Source organism: Pagrus major, chromosome 17 (genome assembly GCF_040436345.1).
Source record: "Pagrus major chromosome 17, Pma_NU_1.0".
NCBI classification, from domain to species: domain Eukaryota; kingdom Metazoa; phylum Chordata; class Actinopteri; order Spariformes; family Sparidae; genus Pagrus; species Pagrus major.
This window is the reverse complement of record NC_133231.1, coordinates 7672581-7699802: the sequence shown is the minus strand read 5'-3', so window position 1 is coordinate 7699802 and position 27222 is coordinate 7672581. Positions and strand designations below refer to the sequence as shown.

The 27222-nt window shown below is 40.4% G+C and overlaps 4 protein-coding genes and 1 pseudogene across 5 annotated transcripts; 3 read left to right on the top strand and 2 right to left on the bottom strand.

Annotated features, from left to right (window-relative positions):
- Positions 1 to 14019: 14019 nt before the first annotated feature.
- Positions 14020 to 14812, top strand: LOC141011578 (hepcidin-like). Its single transcript, XM_073484758.1, has 3 exons — positions 14020 to 14178; positions 14283 to 14360; positions 14479 to 14812. Exons 1-3 carry the CDS (start codon positions 14059 to 14061, stop codon positions 14584 to 14586), a joined length of 306 nt encoding a protein of 101 aa, XP_073340859.1. The 5' UTR covers positions 14020 to 14058; the 3' UTR covers positions 14587 to 14812.
- Positions 14813 to 17047: 2235 nt separating this feature from the next.
- Positions 17048 to 17809, bottom strand: LOC141011587 (hepcidin-like). The gene is made up of 3 exons (XM_073484767.1): positions 17633 to 17809; positions 17451 to 17528; positions 17048 to 17332 (listed from the first exon to the last, which is right to left on the bottom strand). The coding sequence occupies exons 1-3, from the start codon at positions 17717 to 17719 to the stop codon at positions 17231 to 17233; spliced, it is 267 nt and encodes an 88-aa protein (XP_073340868.1). The 5' UTR covers positions 17720 to 17809; the 3' UTR covers positions 17048 to 17230.
- Positions 17810 to 19713: 1904 nt separating this feature from the next.
- Positions 19714 to 20520, top strand: LOC141011586 (hepcidin-like). The gene is made up of 3 exons (XM_073484766.1): positions 19714 to 19888; positions 19993 to 20070; positions 20189 to 20520. Exons 1-3 carry the CDS (start codon positions 19802 to 19804, stop codon positions 20288 to 20290), a joined length of 267 nt encoding a protein of 88 aa, XP_073340867.1. The 5' UTR covers positions 19714 to 19801; the 3' UTR covers positions 20291 to 20520.
- A 165-nt stretch (positions 20521 to 20685) lies between these two features.
- LOC141012040 (uncharacterized) lies at positions 20686 to 27188 on the top strand (annotated as a pseudogene). Its single transcript, XR_012180367.1, has 7 exons — positions 20686 to 20854; positions 20959 to 21036; positions 21155 to 21253; positions 25896 to 25949; positions 26407 to 26556; positions 26661 to 26738; positions 26857 to 27188. The product of XR_012180367.1 is annotated as an uncharacterized protein (transcript).
- LOC141011584 (hepcidin-like) lies at positions 23710 to 24471 on the bottom strand. The gene is made up of 3 exons (XM_073484763.1): positions 24297 to 24471; positions 24115 to 24192; positions 23710 to 23996 (listed from the first exon to the last, which is right to left on the bottom strand). Exons 1-3 carry the CDS (start codon positions 24381 to 24383, stop codon positions 23895 to 23897), a joined length of 267 nt encoding a protein of 88 aa, XP_073340864.1. The 5' UTR covers positions 24384 to 24471; the 3' UTR covers positions 23710 to 23894.
- Positions 27189 to 27222: the final 34 nt, after the last annotated feature.

Below are 27222 nucleotides of genomic sequence, written 5' to 3'. Positions count from 1 at the left end.
CGTTATGTCCAGCCTATATGATTTACATAAACAATGAATGGAAAGACTGAACGCTTCTCCGCAATGAGTCACCTCTGCAGCAGACTGCATCATGGGAGAGTATGTGAAGGCAATAAGAGGGCAGCAGAGCGCTCAGAGATATGTTTGCCGCAATGCATGACTGTGTATCAATATTAAAGTGGAAATATAATGTGATTATTACTAACCGCCAAAAACACTCGTACACACACACACACACACAGTCACACCACACAGGCATGCAGGATGCAGCACGATACCCAGATGCACACACACACACGCACATGCATAATCCACACACCCATGAGTCCTAACACACACACACACACACACACACACACACACACATACAGGAGTCGAGTGCGAAACCACATATACACACAGGAGCACTCGCTCGCCATAAACCACATTCATACACACACGCACACTCCTGCAGCGCATACCTCCCCACTATTGGTCCAGACCCAGACACCGCATGCCAATGCACCTCGCTGCCTGAGCCGCAGGCCGCAGGAGGAGAAGAAGAAACAGATGGGTACCAGCTGTTTGGATGAGAGCCTCTGGTACACAGCTACTGTATTGCAACCCACACACACACACACACACACATGCATGCATGAACACGAACTCATTCAAGTTGTTTAACTAAGTCCATGCCTATTCTGCTCCTAGTATTTACTCACAGCATTTACAGGTAACAGTGGCTACTGTAGATGAGAGGTCATCATTGAAATTCAAAAGGGATCACTACAGATTACTGCAGATTTACTGATGTTAAAATGCTACACAGAGCAACATTAACCAGGATATACAGTGCAGTCTGTGTTTGGACAGTGACATCGTTTTAGGCAAGCACATTTTATTTAAAAAGAACAAAAAATGAAATAACTATGAGGTGAAAGTGCTCACTTTGAGTGTGTAACATCCATATTAAACAGTGCAGGAATGATACAAGTCAAAACAAGACTTTTTTTGGCCAAAATGCAGAATTTTCTTGCCAGTCACAACCAGTAAACGTGTGTCAGTTGCTGAAGGACAGACGAATGTGAAAAGCCCTCAGAATAAACAAAAAGTAATGACTGCCGCACCACAGGCCTCGTAGAGCATCACCAGTGAAGATGCCAAGTGTCTCATTATGTCTGTGATTAACAGACTTCATTCAGTCACTGATTGCTAACAATTTGTAAGCAAATATCAAACCTGCACTTAACAATATATTCATATTAACAGATGGCCAAATAACCACCAGTGATGAGTCAGGGGTCACTGGTAGTAACAATCCCACAGATAATCATTACTGTACTCTGCACTTCCCATCATCTTTATGAGTTTTAGTGTCTTTCAGCTCATTGTTTTGGTTTTGTTTGATGATGTCGTGAAGTAGCGTGGGATCATGGGAATTGTTGTCTTCATTGTTGAAGAACCACTATTTCTGCTTAAAAATCTTCATGATGGATGCAAGCAGAAATATTCAGGAAGTTTTATTCATGTCCCATTTAGTCACGTTCTAACCTTCCTCACTTTCTGGCATAAAATTTGGCGATCTCCCATCAGTCATAGCAACAGTCAAACAAATTAAACAATTCAACAACTCAAACTACAGTTTAAAAGTCTATTGATTTAAAAAAAATATTTCAATGTGGAAATGTCACATATTATATCTTGAAAGTAGCTTGCGTTAAAGGAGATATGCTTTTTTGTTATTTTTTTATGTCTTTCCTTCAGTGATTTATATTGGTTCTTGTGCATGAAAGTCTTGAAAGTTAAAAAGCCAAAAGTCAGCGCCAGCAGAAGCTCCTCTCTCCCACAGAAAACACTGCTCCTGAAACGCCTCTTCAGTAGCCCCACTTTTAATTCTGTGACATCACACTACGTCACCTTGTCGCACATTTGCATAATGTATGTGATAGAGAGTAGAAGTGAAGCCAACTGGAAAACCTGTCACCAATACTTACAGACTTGACTGTTTATTAACGGCATTATTAGTGTAAGACAGCAGGTGTGTATGTTTAAATAGCATCACGTTGGAACAAGTAGTTATTTCTAGAGACTTACAGTACCCAGTAAAAAAAGGATATGAAATGAATATATCTTTAGAAGTTTGTTTTCTCAACAACTGTGACCACCGCTCCCTAAGTAGTCGTCAAGCTAACTGTCCACAACGAGGGCAGTGGAAGCTGTTGATCATTCAGGATTCTCTTTCTCTGTGTTTCCTGCCTGAAACCAGCAATTTCTGATCCAACCTCAACTATCAACTTTCTTCCTATGAGTCAACTGAGGTGGTGACTCCTTCAGCTCATTACAACATTGCTTATTGAAACCAAAACCCTCCCTCTAATGCTTGAAAATGCATGTTTCCTCTGTCTGAATGCCATTAGTTACAGCCAGTGGTTGTTCCCTCTTATTACAGTCACTTTGAACACAATCTGTCTCATTAAATAAAAAAATTCAGCATTGTGTGAAGTACAGTAAAGTCAGGGTTTAAGTCCTCGGTGCTTGAGGCTGCTGTGACAGTCCCACCACTACAAAACGTGACATTAAACATCACAGGACGCCATCTGCGCAGCTTACCGGCATCCTGGAGCAGCACTCGGTACTGTACCAGCTACTGAACGCTGCGCAGGAAAGAAATGACAAATGGAAATGGCATTGTGCGTATGGTTGACCACGCTCGTCCTGTGATTTCCAGCTTCAGCGCTGATGTGGTCTGGCCAGTGTGGGTTTAGAGGGCAGACCGAAGCAACAGTAGGCTGCTCCGGGATCTTTTTCCCTCTCGAAGCCAACAGGATGTCTTTAATGAACCACAGTGTGTTTGAACTGTCGCATCTCGCCATGGAGCAGTCCAGGCCCTCATCGGCTGGCGTGCACGACATGAAAAGGAAGAGGCAGTGAAATAAGAAACATGCTAAAGAAAAAAGATGTATCAAGCACAGGAAACGCTGTCTCCGAGACAAAGACCACAAATCAAATGTTGGCCGTAGCGGAGGGGAAATGTCTGTATTGTGAAGGTTTCAAGTGACTGGGGCTGCCCTGTTCTTGTTGTGCCCAGGCGAGTGCTTTTTTTAAGTTCCCTGCCGCAAACATCCCCATGTCAGGTTTGATGCAACCTCACAGTCCGATCCCACCCGATGCTCTTGTTGATTTATCTCTGAGGGTTTTTAGGGAAACACTGTTGTTTACCACAGGTTCCACTGTGCTGAGAGAGTGACCTTCTTGCTTTTAGTTGCTGCTGAGGGGTGAGATTGCATGTCACGTCCACAAGATGGTGTTGCCGGTGCGTCACATGAGCAGTGCCAGCTATTGTGGCAGCAACAAAGAGAAAACAAGCTCACATCATTATCACGATATCTGCAAACTGTGGTGATGGTTCAGTAACTGTGAGTGTTGACATGCTGCATATTGTTTCAATTACTCCAAACTGTTGTTCCAGACCATGCCATAGGAAAATGCTCAAAATACTCCATGTTTGATCTTGTGGGCTCTTGTGAAACTGGAAATGAATGGTGATTAACTATAATGATGATCATCATGGTGAAAGGTTTTGTGCCACAGGTTATTTGACTGCATGAGCCGTTCTACGTAGAGAAGGCCTTAAAAAAAGGAAAAAGCTGTTAAAACTTTTTGCCGTTCGCGAGGAGCGGTGCATGTTGAGCTGAAGGGTCACATGAGACGAGATGATTTACAGTCGGCAAGTAAACCTCATGTCGTATGTCATCAAAAGATGGCAATAACTCAAAGACGCGGAATCTGTGAAAGCGTAACAAAGCTGTTTTCCTCTCCCGCAGTTGGAAACAAATCAACTGCTTAAGTCTAGCTCAGTTTTATTTGTGAGTGCGTATGTGTGTGTGTGTGTGGTGTTGTAGTGGGAGGCTTTGTAGCGTTGAGTGAGAGAAGAGGATATGGCTATGATTAAAGTAGGCACTAAAGCAAAGGTGGTAATTGGGATCATAAACACTCACTTTTCCATTTACCCCTCTAATGAAGCTTTTGAGTTTATTCTGAGCGGCCGATTCATCGGGAGAACAGCATCCACTCGGAGCTACGTATGGACTTGAAAGATGAAGGATGTCAACAAACACAGAGCGTTCAGGAAGCAGCACGAATAGGCTGACAGCAGACCTGAGGGCTGGGTGCTGCTTAGACAGTAATACAAACCAAGTTTCCATGCATGTGTAGCACAAACTTTAGGCACATTTCCAGTAAAATCAGAAGGCAAAAGATGATTTACTGTATTCACTAATGTTATGTAAACATTTAACCTGATGTGCCAGATGGTTTGTTGCACACAACCATCTGGAAAGTCGTCCTTGGTAACAGTTTGGCAAAGAGAAGGCACCTTCAAAACAGGTTACCTTTGCAGGTAACTGGATGAACCATCTGTCTATAATCATCTGTCATGGGCTTCAACTTCAACCAATCAGATCAACAATAGGAGAGCCAGTGGTGGACTCAGGATGTTTGAGGGGCAGGGGCAAAAAAATAAAAAGTACACCACATTTTTGTGGGGGCTTCACTATGCACAGTATTTATAGTGAAGAGAAGGCACTTCACCACGGTTTGTCCACTGGAAGAGCACTTTACCATGTTTATCTGCTGTCGTCACATCTAAACCACGGCTATAGCTGCCAGTAGTTCCTCATATGAAACTGACCGTCTTAACAACAGCGGCTTGGCCACAATCACACAGCTTGAAGCCTGGCGAGGTGGATTTGCGAGACCAAATGATCACGTGATCGAATTCAACTGCCTCGCAAGGTAAATTTCTAACTTCCTGTCTGTTTTGCAGTTAGCAGTCCCCTCCCTCCTCTCTACGGAGCCACATGAACGCACAGCGGTAATCACCAGACACAGAAGCAAACAGGAGGATCCTGCTTTCTACGTGTTCGTGTGTAGACCGCCTCTTTATGGAGTTCTCTGTCCTGATTGGATAAACTGGGCAGGGATACTTGATAATTTCTCTTCTCTTTTACTGCATGAGCGGTGAGAGGAGAGTTACTGTTGAAAAATTCAATTTAAATTCAATTCGATATGCTAAGGCTGTTTCTACTGCACTTTGCTCTTATCGATACACCGACATTTCTACATCCACCAAGCATAAAAACCTGCGACATCTAGACTTTTTTCTTCTTTTTCAAATTTTCAGCATTTCCATTCCGTGAATTTAATGAAAGCAAAGATGAAGCTTTCAGTTAGAGAATATGGGCTTCCTTTCTTTCTCAATAGAGTCATACGTAACATAGCATTTAAATGTGAGATAAAGTATTAATAGAGAGGAAAGGTTTTCCAAGTAAAAAGAAGGATCAGGGCTGGAGCAGAGCACGAGAATGTGCTCTGCAGGAGGGAATTTGTCCCAACATACCCACTCACTGTGTTGAACCACCTGTTTAATAACTGCTTGCAGGTCTACTTCAGGCATTATGTACCGGCCTAAAAGTGGTGAGAATTTTTATTTTTGTTCATCAGTTCGGCCGCGAAGAGAGTCACTGTTTACCAACTTCTTCCTCTTTCATTCAGAATAATCTTGAAACATGTAACTCAGCTCTCTATCAGCATGAAACAGTAAATTCAAAAGTGGTGAAGGTCGAATCACGGTTGTAGAAGCCGGCGGAAGAAATGTACATTTAATCACGGGAAAAAACTGAGGTTAATTACTTTTTGGCAGGATGAGGTCAGGCTTTAATCGCAGGATTTACAGCTGCTTCTGACACTTTGAAACCAACCTCAAAAATGCAATATAGAATCTAAACATAATAAAAAGATTATATCTGTATACTGATATATCGGCCTAATACACACACAACATACAGTGGGAGCAGTGCGAGAAGTTGTGAAAAACTGTGATCATAAAACATAGTTTTCACAACGGCTAAGATACTGAAAGGTAAAACTGGGTCATTAGAGGGTCAGATCTAATTCTCAGCTAAACAGTCATTTTTCATCTATTTTGCTGCAATTAACCTTGCGAGTGCAACTCTGTTTGGTCTCCCCTCGTCGAGTCTTTACGAAGGAACATATCACTGAGAGGAGAGAGCCGTCACCCAGTCCAGACACAGGCGTGTTTTACTGCTGATCTGAGCTCTGCCAGGCCTCTCTCTGGCAGTGGCTGCTGTTATGCGGGGCCCTCAGACAGTAGAGATACAAGGTCAAAGTAACCGGCAGCCTATAATCGTAAATATCAAGAGGGAAATTGTCGTCAGGGGCGAGGGCGTTTTTCATCAGTGGAAGAAAAAGTCACAGGTTGTTCTATTAGGACATTAAACTGGGGGATGTTTGGATCGAGCGTCATGTGTCTGATGTCTCTGATTTGTGTTCTAACGAGACGTTTCCTCCCTCTGCAATATCACCGCACCTAAAATATCACAGAGCCCAAAAACTTCTGAGCGGCTCATCAACTGTGGGTGTGTTTTCACTGCTGTGACAGATGCTTTATTATGACTGGAAGTGTTTAACTAAATATTACGCCTGCCCTCTGGCTGCTGAGATTAGGATCTGTTTAACATTCTTCTCCTCAAAAAGCAACATATATCTATTAGGCCATCTGCGTTTTCCAGTTCAGCCGCACTTTTTAAAACATGATTCTTTTGGACTCTGCCGCTCACCCAGCACGAGGAACGCTAATTTATCATAATCCTTTGAAGAGGGGACCTGGAGGAAGCTCGCCCAGTCAGTGTGTTCCCCTTCGCCTCTCCAAGTCCAAATTCTGTGTGGCATGTTTGACATAGCGAGTGAAAGGAATAACGCAGGTTGTCAGGTAGGAAAGAGCCAGGCTGCGAGGCCACGGCAATCAGGAAAAACTTGGTCCGGCACTAGGCATGACTTCAATAAAATACCTCCAGTCCTGCTTTTAAAAGCATTAGTCCAAGGCAAATTAAAAAGTAGAGTGCAATTAAAAGAAATCACTGTGTAAATGTTAGCATGTGGAAGTTTTTCTTTTCCTTTTCCCTGTCCCCCCCCCTCCTCGTTGAACAAAGAATGCCCCAGAGGCAGAGCTGCGCAGCTGCTGAATATTACTACATCCATGTGTTTTAAATAAGAGCCCATTATAATCAAAATCATAAAAAAGGTAATGTGGCTCTCTTAAACATTTAAATTTAAGTTAACCAATGTAGAGTTCAAGCCTTTGTGCGCATTTTTTCTAGCTCCTAATTGAATGAATCTTTTGGAAGAAACAGATGAAGCAACCATCAAAGGAGCCATTATTTGTAACAAATATATTGCTCTGTTGAAGGTATTTAAAGAAATAGTACATGTAATTGCCAGTTTCTGTTGCTCTGAACAGTTTGCCCTTTTGACCAGATGTTGCATTCGAGGGAAAGGCCTCTGTGATGCAAGACTGCGAGAAAGAGCTTACAAAGCATGTTGACTGATACAGTCAGCTGTAGCACGCTGAAAAAGTGTGTGAGGAAGGTGTTCATTTCCAACACACTCTAAACACAATGGAAACATCAGGATTACTGGGTGTCGTGGTGGCATAGTGGTCTTGTGAGGGATTCCTGGGTTAAACAAGGCTGACAATTTTTGTGTGTCACCCTTCCCTAAAGCCACTCTCCGTATTTTATTATGCAATCAGCAGTTACTAGACTTGAAGCAGAAAGCCAGTCACCAAAATAAAATGTTGGTATTGTACATTTAATTTATACATTTCATATGTAGTATCTTATCAATAGTTCTACAACACATGTCATATCAGATTTAGATTAAATGTATATGAGCTGACTTTCATGTCAGGAGGTGGAGGGGATGTTGGTGATGAAAGACAGCTGCCCAGCGAGAGACCACTGTTCAAGACAGCGTTTAAACCTTTGTAAGTGTGTAAACCACTGCATGTTTTTGCCAAGACGGGACCATTTGCAGCCAAAAACTGGGTATTTTTAAAAAGATGTTGGGATGATTTCCAGACATTTTTGAGGCAACAAAACCAGTCAAAACATGGTCTTTTCCCAACCCTGACTAAGGCTGTTGTGCCTAAACCACCTAACCAGAGCATAAGTACAGCGTTTTTATAATGTGAAATCGAAAATTTAACATAAAGAACGCAAAGATTCAACATATCCGTGGTTTGCAGAAATGTAAATTTCCAACATTTATTCTACAGATTTGGATTGTGAAATGGTGATCCTCTACATTCAGAACCTTCTTGGAGAGTATTTTTCACACAAAAAACTGCTTAAAGAATAATGTAAGAATAATATTAAAGGGGTCAATCTCCAGAATACATTTTGGCATAAAACGTTCTGCAAAACCACAAATAAGTTAAAACGTTACCTCTCTTTATGTCGCACCTTTACGTTTCTTTAGGTTCCACTTTCAATCTTTCTCTTGTCACAACTCTGTGCTTATGATCTGGTTCGGGTTAGGCACATAAACCACTTGGTCAGGGTTCGAAAAACATCATGTTTTGGCTTCAAATACCTGTTTTGGTCGCCACAAACAGCTGGAAATTGTCCAGAGGCTCCTTAAAAATATCTGGCATTGACGCACTTACAAATGTTGAATGCAGTGGTCCCTTGTCAAATGTATTCAGTGATTTTAAACTTGCAAACGTTGAAACGCAATCTTGAACCATGGTCATCAGCTTTTCAGACTTGTAGGGTCATAAAAGTCAGGTAATAAACGTAATGTGAACGTGATGTGACACAAATGTGAACGTACGTGTGGTTTGCAGAGACGTTGACTGCCAACATTTTATCCTGGTGACTAAACCTAAAAAGACCACGATCATAGTACTGTCACAACATTAAATATGAAGAAATGTAAAGTTTCATCACATCAGTCGTATGCAGAAACATACATTTCCAACATTTCTTCTGAGAAAAAAAAGAATAGGGCTTTTAAAATACACTTTTAATTGAAACAGCTCATTTAAAGTGGATTCGAATGAATTCATTCTCAAAGAAACCAGAGGACCAAATTGCGGATACATTCTGTCGGGCCTGCTGGTCTGCAGAAGTCTGCTGTGCTCAACCCCTCAGTTAAGAGTCACTGAGGGTGTCGCCTCACACCAGGACAGATGAGTTTCCATGGGAGGAACGAAGATGTCTGGCCAAATCCACTTTTCCCCCTTATTAAAATGGATATTTCCGAGCTGTCAGAGGGTGAAGTCTGGGTTTTCAGACACTCTCGCTGACTTCTCGCTGACAGTGGGCTTCCTTTCCCCATAGGTTCAATATCTCCTGCGGCTCTCCCTCCCACTGTGCGGTGTAGCGGGTTCCCTATGAGTCCCGAGCCAGCACAGATCTGGCAAGCTGTTCACTTTTCACTTAACGGCACGCACTAATTTACTGAGACTCTACACTGTTTTGGGTCCGCGGTGCAATTCCCACGTTCCAGCTGAGAAAATATATCATTAGTCCCTCATCGTGTAATGCTTGCCACGTTACATTATAAAAGCTGGGTGTAAAGCGACATGGATAAAACAGGAGCGATTTCCAGTGTGCCTCATTTTGACCGCCTGCTTGGAATAAGTGGTGGGTGTTAAGAATTTGAAAAGGGGACGAGATGCGGTGTTGAAAAGGCCATTTTGCTTACTAAATACTCCTGGGTGGCTGGAAGACTAAGCATTTCCATTGCAAACGTCTCCAGTAACGTGTTACAGCCATATGAGTGCAGGTCTTTACGAGCCTGCCTTGAAAGTTATATGGATTAATTAACTTTCCAGGCAAATTAAGATTCCATGCTAATTGTAGTCTAGGTAGATTTAATGAGATGAGAGAAGATGCACGAATAAGTTCCTTCCCCCAGACGTGTTTACTCTCTGCTGTGATGCAAGTTTGTTTACTGCTCAGGAGGCAAAAGGCTGAGCGACTTCACGTCGGGCCGACGTCCTCAGAACTGTCACCGAGAGCAGCCTGTGTGTTGCTCTGTCATTACGCGCCGAGAGCAGGCGAGCGAAGACCCTTTTTTGGCACGCGACCACAGCTCTCTGGGGTTTTCACTTCACAAACATTTTTACAGGCGTGACAGGCCGCGACCGAGCGGGCCGCAACAGACAGCTCAGTCACCTCAAAACAACCACCCCGCAGGGCCACACGAGACGGCTAAATATATCGCCTCCCAGGAAGCAAAACAAAAAAGAAACTGTCGGGCCCGACCGGCTATCTTGCGGCTTAATTAACTAACACAGGACACAGCAGATTAGAGGCCCATGGAGGCTCTTTGACTGGGTGCTTTGTAGGTTTTACCACATGGCGACCACAGTGCAAATGGCCTCTCATATCACTCATCGATGCCACATTGTACACCCATTCGCTCCACATCACATACCCATGTTTACTCTCTGTTTACCGTTTTATTCAGTGATCCTACCTATCCGGATTATCTTCTACACCTCCGTCACTCTATTTCCTTTAATCACACGTCCATTCATGTGGCAGCAATTTGGGCCGGCCGACACCCAGTGGTGAATGCGCCTGACCCCCTTTCTGCCCCCTCCAGCCCGCCCAGACACCCTCTGGAAAGCCACATCTATCGCAGAAGCCTTCAGGGTCCTAGACTGGCGGCCCCAGCCCATTAAAGCCGGGGCTGTCAGGATCGTGTGTGTCTGCATCTACGAACTGGAGCTATTACAGGTTGCAAAATGTTACCTTAACTAGCCCAGCTGCCCTGACAGCCTGCTGAACTGTATTAAACACATATCACCGTTTCAGAGGCTATAATCCCATTTAAACAGCCTCGCTGTGCAGTTTTCATCAGTGCTGTGTCGCCATTTTAATGAAAGTCATAAGCATCCATGTTACCTAATTAAGACCAGCGCTCCTTTGCAGTGGTGTCTGTTATTTATATCTTTTATCAGCATCAGTGGAAAAGGATAAAAAGAGCTTAAATTAAAGCTGAATCCACTGATGCATTTACTACATCCTTGTATTAGGAAATAGAGCAGCAGTTTAACTCTTTTTTTTGCATCCACAGTAGCAGAATACAGGTTTTGTTAGTGCAGGGGCTCCTGTTAAATTGTTTCATTGCCGCAGAAAAGCCGTGGCCTTTGACTCCGTGCAGAAGACATCATCTGCTTACGAGCTCTCACAATAAAACCCATGAGCACCGTAATAAGCCCCGCTTTGTTTCGAATACATCCAAGTGAAAACATTTATTGGACTAATTACAATGGTCTCCCATTGGATTTTCTTCCTGTGTTACACATGCTTTGGCAGCGTTCCCAGTATTGTGTCAAGACGTCAAACTACTCATGACTGTGGTACTAACTGCCATGCATGAAGAGGCATGAAGGAGGGAAAAAGCACAATGGCAGCAGGAAGAGTGGATTATTTTTCTTTCTCTACTGCAAGTCCCAGTCAATTTTCTCTGATGCTGTTTTTGAGTGTTTTTTGTTCACAAAATTTAGAATTTTCAACTCCATGTGGAAGTGACATTGCATTTGGACAACGCTGTGGCTGTTATGTGCTGTACTGTCAGAAGCCTTCAATCAATTCTCATCTTTATTTTCCCACAGAACGGCAGATGAAGCCCAAAACATTGATTGTTTTGTGAATGTGAATTAATAATTAATACTAAACTGATTGTTTTATTTACTTCCATGTGAGAATTCTAGCGGTTGGTTCCAGCTGCTAATAACGTTCGTGAGCCGATATGAATCAGCGTCAAGAGTCTTGGTAGTTGCCAGTTTGTGAAAAAAACAATGTTAAAATGGCTGAGTTCCACAGTACATACTGTACTGCCCTAATGTTAGCTAGCTAGCGTTAGCAAAGTTAATGTTAGCCAGCGTTAGCAATGTTAGCAAGTGCAGCAAACTTGAGGGGGCAGTTGATTGGAACAACAGCGGTGTAGTGGAAGGGGGGCGATAGAACATCACATATAGTGTGCGTGAATGTGACAAGCGTTGGAAAGCAACTGGGAAAGAGCCACATAAATGCAAGTTCATTTACTAAGTGTCTACTAAGCTGCGGATGAACCAGAGGATCATAGAGACACACTGCTGCCTGTGGTATTCCTATAATATTCAAATGATCATTCAGTAGCGTCTGTTCTACTGTGCTTAAAATACAACCCAAGAAGAAGCCACCTCTGTAACAAAGTATTTAAGGGGAGACATGACAACAGATATTGTTTTTACTATAGGGTAAGAGTTAGTATTATGTTGAGTTAGGGTTTGGGCCAACAGCACCGGTCTACCTGTAGTACCTAAGGTTGTGGCATCAGAGTTGCAAGGAGCATATAGGATGTTTTATGTGGTGAGTATAGCAGCAATTAAGATCTCATAGAAGTTGAGCTTATCTGTTAAATATACAGGCAATGAGACAAGGATGGACGGGGTCAGTGCGGGTTCAGCACATGAGCGAAAACAAGTAATCCAAGGTCCACGTTTCCTGTAAGTGTTTCTTTTTTTTTTCTTCTTTGTTTACAACATTGAGACACAGTAGATCTAGATCTATCACAGTAGAAAAAAAACATTTGTATGGAATAATAATAATTAAAAAAACTAAACCAAAGTGTCAACAAATGTAAAACACAACATAATAACACTGCACTGAATATTCATGCCCTTCAAAGTGAGAAACAAAGTTAAAAAAAAAAAGAATTACATGACACCTAGACTTTTGAGGCCAATATTAGGGACATTTAGCCATCAAAGTGAGGACTACATTTGGTAAAACCTAAACACTGCATATCAAAACAAAACACACCATCCAGTTGTGGTTAAATCATGAAGATGTGGGGAAACTTCTCTGCAGCAGGACTGGGAAGGCTTCTGAACACAGAGGTTAAAATAATTGCAGCATAATTCAAAGACCTGGAGGAAAACTCACAAGTCCCAGCTTTGGAAGAGATCAATTCTCCAGCAGGCAAATAAATGTTAAACCAAAGCTAAACAAGAACGGCTTCAAAACAAAAATGTAATTATCCTGATGTGGCCAAGACCAAGTTCAGACCTCAGGCCAGCACAGAATTGGTGAGAGTGCTTGAACTTGCTGCTCCATTACAGTCCATGTGCATCTCCACAGAGCTTGAACAGTTTTGCTAAAGTCAAAGAGTGACTGCAGTGTCTAAATGCAAAGCTGTTGCAGGCTATAAATGCTGCTAAAGATGCCTCCACTCAACACGTTACCGGTTGTAAATAGTTTCCATCATTTGTAGAGATTCATTCTCACGTTTGTTTTCTGGTTAAATAACAGCTGGGCACCAGATTCAACAGATTGACTTCAGCATTACACTTAAACTAATCTCAGGGGGAAAAAAATATTATGCATCATATTTGTTTTACATGGGGTATTAATAGTCAAGGCAAGCTCCCTGAACAATAACAAGAGAAATTATGTGTTTATTATGACTGGACATGATCTGCAAATAATAAGAACAAAAAGTGGTTGAAAGATAAGGTCATAGTCCTCTTTCATTTAGCAAAATGTGAGTTGACTCCAACAGATTTGGAGCCATTTGTGGTTGTTGACACTGGCATCGCGCTCACTTGAAGCCAGCACGTGGGCCAGCGGAGTCAGCAAATAATGAAATAGAGTAAATATGGCATCCTGGTTATTGCAATGGATATTTGAAACTACTGAGGTCTCTAAAATATGTCTTATTCATACTGTATGTTTTAATTTTACCATGTGTATCACAAAGCTAGAGGAGGATTTCCTACACAGGTCAAAAAGTGCGACTAAGTCATCCATGCAATAAGTTGACCTGTGCAGACTTGCCACCTTGCTGTGGGAATTCTGTCCTGTTTCTCCCAGGTTCAAGTGCTTTACATACAACATCATTTCATGTAACAGTTCATCCTTTGACTGCACCACAAAAATACTTTATTTTTATGACTTATTATTAATATATTTAATTAAAACATTGTTTTACTTGAACAGAATTATAAATGAACCGTGTGCCTTGTTAATTTGCTCTTTTGGAACAGGTATAATGCCCAAAGGTCAAAAACAGAAAAGGTCCCATTCCCAGCATCAATCAATACTGGAAGCAGATAAGTTCTGCCAGTGATGAGGCAATAGTGACCAAACTGAGTATAAATACTGGTACTTTGTGAATACTCAGCCATCAGACAGAATTAACTCAAAGGAGCAGACAAAAGTCATGAGAGAGCAGAAGAAACCAAACCCTCCTAAGATGAAGACATTCAGTGTTGCAGTTGCAGTAACCGTCGTGCTCACCTTTATTTGCCTTCAGGAGAGCTCTGCTGCCTCAGTCACTGAGGTAAGAAGTTGACTTCAATCATTTCATTCGCTTATTAGCTGTACATGTTTTGTCTGAATGCTGAAATGTGGCTCCTGCTGTAAATGTGCTCAATTCATTGACAGGTGCAAGAGCTGGAGGAGCCAATGAGCAATGGCAGTCCAGTTGCTGCACATGAAGAGATGTTAGAGGAGTCCTGGAAGGTTTGTTCAATGAACTGAATTAACTGAGACAAATACATTGAGAAGGATAGAGAGTAAACAGAGTGAGAGATGATGCTGGAGATGAACACCCTGCTCATGTCTTTTCTCTTTCACACAGATGCTGTATAACAACAGACACAAGCGCAGCCCCGCTGACTGTCGCTTTTGCTGTGGTTGCTGTCCTTACACGAGTGGATGTGGTATTTGCTGCTACGAGTGGGTCTAGAGTCTGTCGGGGCCCAAGGCAACTGTCCCGAGGGGGCACCTACAAACCAGCATTCATTTATAATCTGATACAGATGAAAAATGTTTAAAACCTAAACATTTTTCTTTTTATTTCAAATGTTCAAATTAGCATAATTTCTCAAAATATTGAAAACCTTGTATTTTTTTAAAATATGAATGTACAGAACAAATACCAGAATAATAAAACCTAATGAAGATCTATATAATTTGTGTGATGTCACATTGTATTTTTTTGGTTTAGATTTGAACTTCACTGTCATTATAAAGTTGCCTCCAAGTACTGACACAATGAAATAGCATTTAAGCAGAGGTACAGAGTTTTTGAATTTAAATCATCTCCGTAAATAGTAGTATCCTATCTTGTGGGCAAATAAATTTTTTGGGTTGTGGAGGGAATGTAAATGACATTTTGAGAGTAGTTCAAAGAGACATGAGATTAGTTAAAGCAACATTATGTCATTTTTTACCTTGAAATAACAGCTTCCAAATCATTTCACACTTCATCACTTGTTCCTGCACTATGTAAGTTTGGTCAGAGGGTAGGATCACAGCGTTATATACATGTGTACTTCAAGATACAAGTTTTCAAGACATAACATGTTCATGGCGTAATGAGTTTGCTTGTAGTTAGCACCTACAGTATGTCTGTGTTGCACTCAAAAACTGTGGGGGGCACCAAATCACACAAAATGGCAATTTTAACATAATATTGCTTTAAGAAATAGTTTGAAGTAAATAAGTTGCACTTAAATGTGAGCTAAACAAAGTTCACACTCTTTGGAGAATGAGCCTACAGTGGTTAAATTAGGGAGAAATGATGCAGGAATGGAAAGAGTTTATGAAACAAGAAATCCTGGTGTAATGCTTGATCGTAAGTTATCCTGGAAAACACATTTCATTCATTCAGAATCAAAAGTATCAAAGTCAGATTAAACACTATACAAGAAAACAATCTGGTACAGCAACACACGTTTGTTGTTTTGTTTTCTACTGCTCAGTTATTGCTCCATACATCTATTGCATCATAATGTGCAAGATGAAATAGTGGATGAAAGATAAGGTGACACACCCCTTACTTTTTAACAAGATGTGGGCTGATTCCAACAGATTCTGAACCATTTGCGGTTGTTGACACTGGCATCATGCTCACCTGAAGCCAGCACACGGGCCAGCAGAGTCAGCAAATAATGAAAAACAGTAAATAGGAGGTTAGGTTATTGTTGTACTGCCCAATTATACAATATGCTGTAAGATAGATCTGCCATTCTGTTAATGCTACGTTCTAGGTCTTAAACCTGTGATATTAAAGATCGACTTATCGTATTGTTGCAGAGCCAAAACATCTGAGACAACAAAGTAGGGGCTTTAAGTTATTATTTATTTTTCTGCTGCTCTCAAAAGCATTAATGAACTTATTTATTTATATCATTTTTTTGTTTTGTGAATAGCACAAATGGATTAAAACTCGCATTTAATTATACAATCCTGTGTTGCAGAATGATAAATAAATGAACCTTGTACCTTGTTAATTTGCTCTTTTGGAACAGGTATAATGCCCAAAGGTCAAAACTCATTACTGGAAGCAGGTAAGTTCTGCCAGTGATGAGGCAACAGTGACCCAACTGAGTATAAATACCTGTACTTTGTGAATACTCAGCCATCACACAGAATTAATTCAAAGGAGCTGACAAATGTGTTAATTTTCCTTTAAGCTGTGTCAAATGCATCGCCTGGTTTAGCATTAACTCACACATTAACTAGAATACCAAGTTATAAGGGGCCGGTCTGATGTATCCAGAAGCACAGACATGTACTGTATGTGCTTATTTTGTGTGTGCATGGTTAAGTGAAGTAGGTTATCATGTGTGACGCTCCTGCACGTACACCTTGTGAAGTTAAAGGCTGCACATGCATGAACAACTTTGGAGACTCTTGTGTCCGTCTCATCTTTTAATTAACGCTCTTCTTTGGCTTTCTTGTTTGAGCTCTGAAAGTTGCAGATAAAATATCTTCTAAATCGTCTAAATATATTGTTGATGTGGCCTATTGAAACACAGTTACAATATACATACTACACTGGACATCTCAGTGGTTGGTGAGACTTTGCATCCAGGTCAGTGGTGCTAGAATTTACCTTTTTATTTTTTTCTATAAATGGTGTATTTTCCTGTTTTTGAACATAGCTGCATTACATCTGTGCGTGAGGATATCATTCAATGTCTCCAATACAATTGGCATGTTTGAAGTTCCTTATCTTGCAGGAAACAAAAGATGAAGAACTTATTGTATACAAACCAATACCACACTACTACTTCTATTAACTGTGTATTCATTGTTTCACCAGTCTGTTTTTTGGGAGTGTTGTAGTGTAGTAAATCTAGAAAATGATTTTAGAGTTGCAATATGACAAAAGTTCAATTCATACACTTTTACACACTGTATTACACAGCCATTGTCATTTATTGGCCATCACTGGGGACATCTACAGCATGACCAAATCCAGAATGTCTTCAGATATTTACAACCACAAAGAAGTACAATATTAAGATTGTTTTAAGAGTAAAAACCCTATCAAATGAATATTAAGTGGTTGTTGTGTAAATCCCAGGCTGCAGCAGGAATCATCAGAACCTGCAGCAGACACCACATCCAATCATGTCAGGACAGCAACCGCAGCAAAAGCGACAGCCAGCAGGGCTGCGCTTGTGTCTGTTGTTATACGGCATCTGTGTGAAAGACAAAAGACATGAGCAAGGTGTTCATCTCCAGCATCATCTCTCACTCTGTTTACTCTCTCTCCTTCTCAATGTATTTGTCTCAGTTCATTCAATTCATTGAACAAACCTTCCAGGACTCCTCTGGCATCTCTTCATGTGCAGCAACTGGACTGCCATTGCTCATTGGCTCCTCCGGCTCTTGCACCTGTCAATGAATTGTGCACATTTACAGCAGGAGCCACATTTCAGCATTTAGACAAAACATTTACAGCTAATAAGCAAATGAAATGATTGAAGTCAAGTTCTTACCTCAGTGAATGAGACAGCAGAGCTCTCCTGAAGGCAAATAAAGGTGAGCACGACGGCCACTGCAACTGCAACACTGAATGTCTTCATCTTAGGAGGCTTTGACTGCTTTAACTTGTTCAGTCCTTTAATTCTTTTGGTGACTCTCGTCAGCTCCTTTCACTTCTTCTCCTGTCTGATGGTTGACTTTGTAAAGTGTGCTGGTATTTATAGTCACTTGGACCACTGTTGCCTCATCACTGACAGCACCTACAGTACAGCAGTTCCAGGCACAGGCTTGCATCACTCTCTGAGGGATGCTGGGAATGAGAATGGGGAGCTCCTCAACAGTGGGAATTCTCTCTTTTTGTTTGTCTGTTCCACATATTAATATGTAACATTTTGCCTTGTATTAGTTTGTTTGGGAGTACAGTTCTATCAGAGTATTATGTTTATACTTATTCTGTACTTGCAACAAGGTTTCAGTTACGTTTGATGAAGAACACACATAACTTATGATATTTAAATCACAGCAGTAACAGTAAAGATGAAGTAATCACTGTGTGCAGTTACTGTAACAGAGTAAAATCAGACCTTGAACTTGTCCAAATATCTTGCACAATAACCCAAACCCCTTACTTCCTGTCACACCTGTGTCAACAGCAGCTGACGGATCAACATCTGTGTTAATGTCACAGTGCATCACCTTCATTATCTCTTAAATCTACAAGTTAAACATCTTTATCATATCAAGGCAAAATAAAAGCTTCATTTGTTTCAAGGAAAATCCATAAATGTTTAATTAAATAATTTCCACCAGCTTTGTGTCAACACAACTTCAGCAGTAGATGCAAATGAAGAATGTTGATCATCTCTCCACCCAGAGACCTCCACTTATTTACGAGCAAAAATCTGCCAAAACGTGTCATCTGGCAGCTGCAGGGCTTGTTGTTCTGCACTTCATAAGCCTGCATCCAAGTACTGTACTGTTTAGCTACAATACACTAAAAGAATGAGAAATATCATGCGCTGGAAAGAATATTGTTTATGTACTTTAAGAACAGGGGCTGGAAAAACTCCCATCAAACTGTTTAACAAGGCAGTGCTGATTAAATATGAACTATTATATTTCTCTCTTAAATGGTTTCTATATATATTTTACTGTACTGTTTAAATGTAACACAACAATATTTGTTACCAGCTGGCTGCTCTATGTTTCCTGTCTCAGAACAGACTCCTAGACAACACTATAGGCCAAACTCACAGTTTGTCACCTATTAGCGGGAGCGTTTATTGGTCCAATGCGGCACAGTGCATTCTGGTTGTTGTAGGATTTTTTACCACAGCCCTTTTTCTCTGGTCATTTAGCACCAGTTTTTAAAAAAGTGTCTGCTCCATAGACAGCCCAGTTTTATGCAAGTGCAGACCCAGTGGTGAAGTACTTCTTTAATCATCATTTTCAAATTACAGCTGTATGAGAAACATTATGTTGTGACTGGAGTGGGTTGGATAGAAACACTGATGGAATAGAAGTCAAATGTTTTAGTTTTAGTCTAAGCATTTATCATTAGGATCATCACTGCTATGCTGTTAATTTTAATTTAAACTTTTTTTCTATGGAGATTCTCAGCAGTATCAACATACTGAGCGGGAAGAGCAAGATGAAGTTGTGTCAGGTTGGCTTAGAATTGTAGTTGTCTAAGAGTCTGATAGGCTACAAGCTTGCAATGGAATTGATTTAAAGCAGGAGCTAATTGCTGCAGCTAACTCATTAATACTTGCTTTATAAAATCTATTCAGGTAGTTACTACCTGAAGCAGACCATTTTCTTTATTATAGTCAATTTACCAGCGTTTAAAATGTTTCAGCATGTTGTGTATATGGTACTGACTAATAAGAGGTAGAAATATTAATGATTGATATGTGGAACAGACAAACAAAAACAGAGAATTCCCACTGTTGAGGAATTTTCATTCCCAGCATCTCTCAGAGAGTGATGCAAGCCTGTGCCTGGAAGCAGCTGCTGTACTGTAGGTGCTGTCAGTGATGAGGCAACAGTGGTCCAAGTGACTATAAATACCAGCACACTTTACAAAGTCAACCATCAGACAGGAGAAGAAGTGAAAGGAGCTGACGAGAGTCACCAAAAGAATCAAAGGACTGAACAAGTTAAAGCAGTCAAAGCCTCCTAAGATGAAGACATTCAGTGTTGCAGTTGCAGTGGCCGTCGTGCTCACCTTTATTTGCCTTCAGGAGAGCTCTGCTGCCTCATTCACTGAGGTAAGAACTTGACTTCAATCATTTCATTTGCTTATTAGCTGTAAATGTTTTGTCTAAATGCTGAAATGTGGCTCCTGCTGTAAATGTGCTCAATTCATTGGCAGGTGCAAGAGCTGGAGGAGCCAATGAGCAATGGCAGCCCAGTTGCTGCACATGAAGAGATGTCAGAGGAGTCCTGGAAGGTTTGTTCAATGAACTGAATGAACTGAGACAAATACATTGAGAAGGAGAGAGAGTAAACAGAGTTAGAGATGATGCTGGAGATGAACACCTTGCTCATGTCTTTTGTCTTTCACACAGATGCCATATAACAACAGACACAAGCGCAGCCCTGCTGGCTGTCGCTTTTGCTGCGGTTGCTGTCCTAACATGATTGGATGTGGTGTCTGCTGCAGGTTCTGATGATTCCTGCTGCAGCCTGGGATTTACACAACAACCACTAAATATATCTTTGTCAAGATTTTTACTTTAAAAGCAGTTTTACATCTTTCAGTTATGGCTGTTAATATCTGAGGATGTTTCTGAATTTGGTAATGCTGCAGAGAATGTGTGCTCACTGATGTGACTGTATCATCTACACACACTACTACAGTGTATCATCACAATAAACTTTAGTTTTACTCATATATAAAGTGTGAACATGTTCTTTTGATATTGTTTTTTGATCTTATAATAATCTGCTGTCAGTTGTCAGAGTTGACTTTTGTTTCAAATACATCAAACCAGAATACCAAGTTACATCACTGCCAGTGATGAGGCAATAGTGACCCAACTGAGTATAAATACTGGTACTTTGTGAATACTCAGCCATCAGACAGAATTAACTCAAAGGAGCAGACAAAAGTCACGAGAGAGCAGAAGAAACCAAACCCTCCTAAGATGAAGACATTCAGTGTTGCAGTTGCAGTGGCCGTCGTGCTCACCTTTATTTGCCTTCAGGAGAGCTCTGCTGCCTCAGTCACTGAAGTAAGAATTTGACTTCAATCATTTCATTTGCTTATTAGCTGTAAATGTTTTGTCTAAATGCTGAAGTGTGGCTCCTGCTGTAAATGTGCTCAATTCATTGACAGGTGCAAGAGCTGGAGGAGCCATTGAGCAATGGCAGTCCAGTTGCTGCACATGAAGAGATGTCAGAGGAGTCCTAGAAGGTTTGTTCAATGAACTGAATGAACTGAGACAAATATATTGAGAAGGAGAGAGAGTAAACAGAGTGAGAGATGATGCTGGAGATGAACACCTTGCTCATGTCTTTTCTCTTTTACACAGATGCCGTATAACAACAGACACAAGCGCAGCCTCTCTGGCTGTATCTTTTGCTGTGGTTGCTGTCCTTACATGATGAAATGTGGTATCTGCTGCTACGATTGAGTCTAGAGTCTGTCGGGGCCCAAGGCAACTGTCCCGAGGGGGCACCTACAAACCAGCATTCATTTATAATCTGATACAGATGAAAAATGTTTAAAACCTAAACATTTTTCTTTTTATTTCAAATGTTCAAATTAGCATAATTTCTCAAAATATTGAAAACCTTGTATTTTTTAAAAATATGAATGTAAAGAACAAATACCAGAATAATAAAACCTAATGAAGATCTATATAATTTGTGTGATGTCACATTGTATTTTTTTTGGTTTAGATTTTAACTTCACTGTCATTATAAAGTTGCCTCCAAGTACTGACACAATGAAATAGCATTTAAGCAGAGGTACAGAGTTTTTGAATTTAAATCATCTCCGTAAATAGTAGTATCCTATCTCGTGGGCAAATCAATTTTTTGGGTTGTGGAGGGAATGTAAATGACATTTTGAGAGTAGTTCAAAGAGACATGAGATTAGTTAAAGCAACATTATGTCATTTTTTACCTTGAAATAACAGCTTCCAAATCATTTCACACTTCATCACTTGTTCCTGCACTATGTAAGTTTGGTCAGAGGGTAGGATCACAGCGTTATATACATGTGTACTTCAAGATACAAGTTTTCAAGACATAACATGTTCATGGCGTAATGAGTTTGCTTGTAGTTAGCACCTACAGTATGTCTGTGTTGCACTCAAAAACTGTGGGGGGCACCAAATCACACAAAATGGCAATTTTAACATAATATTGCTTTAAGAAATAGTTTGAAGTAAATAAGTTGCACTTAAATGTGAGCTAAACAAAGTTCACACTCTTTGGAGAATGAGCCTACACTGGTTAAATTAGGGAGAAATGATGCAGGAATGGAAAGAGTTTATGAAACAAGAAATCTGCGTTTAATGCTTGATCGTAAGTTATCCTGGAAAACACATATCATTCATTCAGAATCAAAAGTATCAAAGTCAGATTAAACACTATACAAGAAAACAATCTGGTACAGCAACACACGTTTGTTGTTTTGTTTTCTACTGCTCAGTTATTGCTCCATACATCTATTGCATCATAATGTGCAAGATCAAATAGTGGATGAAAGATAAGGTGACACACCCCTTATTTTTAACAAGATGTGGGCTGATTCCAACAGATTCTGAACCATTTGGCATCGTGCTCACCTGAAGCCAGCACATGGGCCAGCAGAGTCAGCAAATAATGAAAAACAGTAAATAGGAGGTTAGGTTATTGTTGTACTGCCCAATTATACAATATGCTGTAAGATAGATCTGCCATTCTGTTAATGCTACATTCTAGGTCTTAAACCTGTGATATTAAAGATCGACTTATCGTATTGTTGCAGAACCAAAACATCTGAGACAACAAAGTAGGGGCTTTAAGTTATTATTTATTTTTCTGCTGCTCTCAAAAGCATTAATGAACTTATTTATTTATATCATTTTTTTGTTTTGTGAATAGCACAAATGGATTAAAACTAGCATTTAATTATACAATCCTGTGTTGCAGAATGATAAATAAATGAACCTTGTACCTTGTTAATTTGCTCTTTTGGAACAGGTATAATGCCCAAAGGTCAAAACTCATTACTGGAAGCAGGTAAGTTCTGCCAGTGATGAGGCAACAGTGACCCAACTGAGTATAAATACCTGTACTTTGTGAATACTCAGCCATCAGACAGAATTAACTCAAAGGAGCTGACAAATGTGTTAATTTTCCTTTAAGCTGTGTCAAATGCATCTCCTGGTTTAGCATTTATGTCACACATTAACTAGAATACCAAGTTATAAGGGGCCGGTCTGATGTATCCAGAAGCAAAGACATGTACTGTATGTGCTTATTTTGTGTGTGCATGGTTAAGTGAAGTAGGTCATCATGTGTGACGCTCCTGCACGTACACCTTGTGAAGTTAAAGGCTGCACATGCATGAACAACTTTGGAGACTCTTGTGTCTGTCTCATCTTTTAATTAACGCTCTTCTTTGGCTTTCTTGTTTGAGCTCTGAAAGTTGCAGATAAAATATCTTCTAAATCGTCTAAATATATTGTTGATGTGGCCTATTGAAACACAGTTACAATATACATACTACACTGGACATCTCAGTGGTTGGTGAGACTTTGCATCCAGGTCAGTGGTGCTAGAATTTACTAATTTTTTTTTTTCTATAAATGGTGTATTTTCCTGTTTTTGAACATAGCTGCATTACATCTGTGCGTGAGGATATCATTCAATGTCTCCAATACAATTGGCATGTTTAAAGTTCCTTATCTTGCAGGAAACAAAAGATGAAGAACTTATTGTATTCAAACCCATACCACACTACTACTTCTATTAACTGTGTATTCATTGTTTCACCAGTCTGTTTTTTGGGAGTGTTGTAGTGTAGTAAATCTAGAAAATGATTTTAGAGTTGCAATATGACAAAAGTTCAATTCATACACTTTTACACACTGTATTACACAGCCATTGTCATTTATTGGCCATCACTGAGCACACATCTACAGCATGACCAAATCCAGAATGTCTTCAGATATTTACAACCACAAAGAAGTACAATATTAAGATTGTTTTAAGAGTAAAAACCCTATCAAATGTATATTTAGTGGTTGTTGTGTAAATCCCAGGCTGCAGCAGGAATCATCAGAACCTGCAGCAGACACCACATCCAATCATGTTAGGACAGCAACCGCAGCAAAAGCGACAGCCAGCAGGGCTGCGCTTGTGTCTGTTGTTATACGGCATCTGTGTGAAAGACAAAAGACATGAGCAAGGTGTTCATCTCCAGCATCATCTCTCACTCTGTTTACTCTCTCTCCTTCTCAGTGTATTTGTCTCAGTTCATTCAGTTCATTGAACAAACCTTCCAGGACTCCTCTGACATCTCTTCATGTGCAGCAACTGGGCTGCCATTGCTCATTGGCTCCTCCAGCTCTTGCACCTGTCAATGAATTGTGCACATTTACAGCAGGAGTCACATTTCAGCATTTTGACAAAACATTTACAGCTAATAAGCAAATGAAATGATTGAAGTCAAGTTCTTACCTCAGTGAATGAGGCAGCAGAGCTCTCCTGAAGGCAAATAAAGGTGAGCACGACGGCCACTGCAACTGCAACACTGAATGTCTTCATCTTAGGAGGCTTTGACTGCTTTAACTTGTTCAGTCCTTTGATTCTTTTGGTGACTCTCGTCAGCTCCTTTCACTTCTTCTCCTGTCTGATGGTTGACTTTGTAAAGTGTGCTGGTATTTATAGTCACTTGGACCACTGTTGCCTCATCACTGACAGCACCTACAGTACAGCAGTTCCAGGCACAGGCTTGCATCACTCTCTGAGGGATGCTGGGAATGAGAATGGGGAGCTCCTCAACAGTGGGAATTCTCTCTTTTTGTTTGTCTGTTCCACATATTAATATGTAACATTTTGCCTTGTATTAGTTTGTTTGGGAGTACAGTTCTATCAGAGTATTATGTTTATACTTATTCTGTACTTGCAACAAGGTTTCAGTTACGTTTGATGAAGAACACACATAACTTATGATATTTAAATCACAGCAGTAACAGTAAAGATGAAGTAATCACTGTGTGCAGTTACTGTAACAGAGTAAAATCAGACCTTGAACTTGTCCAAATATCTTGCACAATAACCCAAACCCCTCACTTCCTGTCACACCTGTGTCAACAGCAGCTGAGGGATCAACATCTGTGTTAATGTCACAGTGCATCACCTTCATTATCTCTTAAATCTACAAGTTAAACATCTTTATCATATCAAGGCAGAATAAAAGCTTCATTTGTTTCAAGGAAAATCCATAAATGTTTAATTAAATAATTTCCACCAGCTTTGTGTCAATACAACTTCAGCAGTAGATGCAAATGAAGAATGTTGATCATCTCTCCACCCAGAGACCTCCACTTATTTACGAGCAAAAATCTGCCAAAACGTGTCATCTGGCAGCTGCAGGGCTTGTTGTTCTGCACTTCATAAGCCTGCATCCAAGTACTGTACTGTTTAGCTACAATACACTAAAAGAATGAGAAATATCATGCGCTGGAAAGAATATTGTTTATGTACTTTAAGAACAGGGGCTGGAAAAACTCCCATCAAACTGTTAAACAAGGCAGTGCTGATTAAATATGAACTATTATATTTCTCTCTTAAAAGGTTTCTATATATATTTTACTGTATTGTTTAAATGTAACACAACCATATTTGTTACCAGCTGGCTGCTCTATGTTTCCTGTCTCAGAACAGACTCCTAGACAACACTATAGGCCAAACTCACAGTTTGTCACCTATCAGCGGGAGTGTTTATTGTTCTAATGCAGTGCAGTGCATTCTGGTTGTTGTAGGATTTTTACCACAGCCCTTTTTCTCTGGTCATTTAGCACCAGTTTTTAAAAAAGTGTCTGCTCCATAGACAGCCCAGTTTTATGCAAGTGCAGACCCAGTGGTGAAGTACTTCTTTAATCATCATTTTCAAATTACAGCTGTATAGGAAACATTATGTTGTGACTGGAGTGGGTTGGATAGAAACACTGATGGAATAGAAGTCAAATGTTTTAGTTTTACTCTAAGCATTTATCATTAGGATCATCACTGATATGCTGTTAATCTTAATTTTAAACTTTTTTTTCTATGGAGATTCTCAGCAGCATCAACATACTGAGCGGGAAGAGCAAGATGAAGTTGTGTCAGGTTGGCTTAGAATTGTAGTCGTCTAAGAGTCTGATAGGCTACAAGCTTGCAATGGAATTGATTTAAAGCAGGAGCTAATCGCTGCAGCTAACTCATTAATACTTGCTTTATAAAATCTATTCAGGTAGTTACTACCTGAAGCAGACCATTTTCTTTATTATAGTCAATTTACCAGCGTTTAAAATGTTTCAGCATGTTGTGTATTTGGTACTGACTAATAAGAGGTAGAAATATTAATGATTGATATGTGGAACAGACAAACAAAAAGAGAGAATTCCCACTGTTGAGGAATTTCCCATTTTCATTCCCAGCATCCCTCAGAGAGTGATGCAAGCCTGTGCCTGGAAGCAGCTGCTGTACTGTAGGTGCTGTCAGTGATGAGGCAACAGTGGTCCAAGTATAAATACCAGCACACTTTACAAAGTCAACCATTAGACAGGAGAAGAAGTGAAAGGAGCTGACGAGAGTCACCAAAAGAATCAAAGGACTGAACAAGTTAAAGCAGTCAAAGCCTCCTAAGATGAAGACATTCAGTGTTGCAGTTGCAGTGGCCGTCGTGCTCACCTTTATTTGCCTTCAGGAGAGCTCTGCTGCCTCATTCACTGAGGTAAGAAGTTGACTTCAATCATTTCATTTGCTTATTAGCTGTAAATGTTTTGTCTAAATGCTGAAATGTGGCTCCTGCTGTAAATGTGCACAATTCATTGACAGGTGCAAGAGCTGGAGGAGCCAATGAGCAATGGCAGTCCAGTTGCTGCATATGAAGAGATGTCAGAGGAGTCCTGGAAGGTTTGTTCAATGAACTGAATGAACTGAGACAAATACATTGAGAAGGAGAGAGAGTAAACAGAGTGAGAGATGATGCTGGAGATGAACACCTTACTCATGTCTTTTGTCTTTCACACAGATGCCGTATAACAACAGACACAAGCGCAGCCCTGCTGGCTGTCGCTTTTGCTGCGGTTGCTGTCCTAACATGAGAGGATGTGGTGTCTGCTGCAGGTTCTGATGATTCCTGCTGCAGCCTGGGATTTACACAACAACCACTAAATATTTCTTTGTTAAGATTTTTACTTTAAAAGCAGTTTTACGTCTTTCAGTTGTGGCTGTTAATATCTGAGGATGTTTTTGAATTTGGCAATGCTGCAGAGAATGTGTGCTCACTGATGTGACTGTATCATCTACACACACTACTACAGTGTATCGTCACAATAAACTTTAGTTTTACTCATATATAAAGTGTGAACATGTTCTTTTGATATTGTTTTTTGAT

Bases quoted from the DNA above. Each gene is read 5' to 3' on its own strand.
- LOC141011586 (XM_073484766.1), top strand. From the start codon at position 19,802: ATGAAGACATTCAGTGTTGCAGTTGCAGTGGCCGTCGTGCTCACCTTT. The intron at 19,889-19,992 runs GTAAGAACTTGA...ATTCATTGGCAG, and splicing joins CTGCTGCCTCATTCACTGAG to GTGCAAGAGCTGGAGGAGCC. The intron at 20,071-20,188 runs GTTTGTTCAATG...TCTTTCACACAG, and splicing joins TGTCAGAGGAGTCCTGGAAG to ATGCCATATAACAACAGACA.
- LOC141011584 (XM_073484763.1), bottom strand. From the start codon at position 24,383: ATGAAGACATTCAGTGTTGCAGTTGCAGTGGCCGTCGTGCTCACCTTT. The intron at 24,193-24,296 runs GTAAGAACTTGA...ATTCATTGACAG, and splicing joins CTGCTGCCTCATTCACTGAG to GTGCAAGAGCTGGAGGAGCC. The intron at 23,997-24,114 runs GTTTGTTCAATG...TCTTTCACACAG, and splicing joins TGTCAGAGGAGTCCTGGAAG to ATGCCGTATAACAACAGACA.
- LOC141011587 (XM_073484767.1), bottom strand. From the start codon at position 17,719: ATGAAGACATTCAGTGTTGCAGTTGCAGTGGCCGTCGTGCTCACCTTT. The intron at 17,529-17,632 runs GTAAGAACTTGA...ATTCATTGACAG, and splicing joins CTGCTGTCTCATTCACTGAG to GTGCAAGAGCCGGAGGAGCC. The intron at 17,333-17,450 runs GTTTGTTCAATG...TCTTTCACACAG, and splicing joins TGCCAGAGGAGTCCTGGAAG to ATGCCGTATAACAACAGACA.
- LOC141011578 (XM_073484758.1), top strand. From the start codon at position 14,059: ATGAGAGAGCAGAAGAAACCAAACCCTCCTAAGATGAAGACATTCAGT. The intron at 14,179-14,282 runs GTAAGAAGTTGA...ATTCATTGACAG, and splicing joins CTGCTGCCTCAGTCACTGAG to GTGCAAGAGCTGGAGGAGCC. The intron at 14,361-14,478 runs GTTTGTTCAATG...TCTTTCACACAG, and splicing joins TGTTAGAGGAGTCCTGGAAG to ATGCTGTATAACAACAGACA.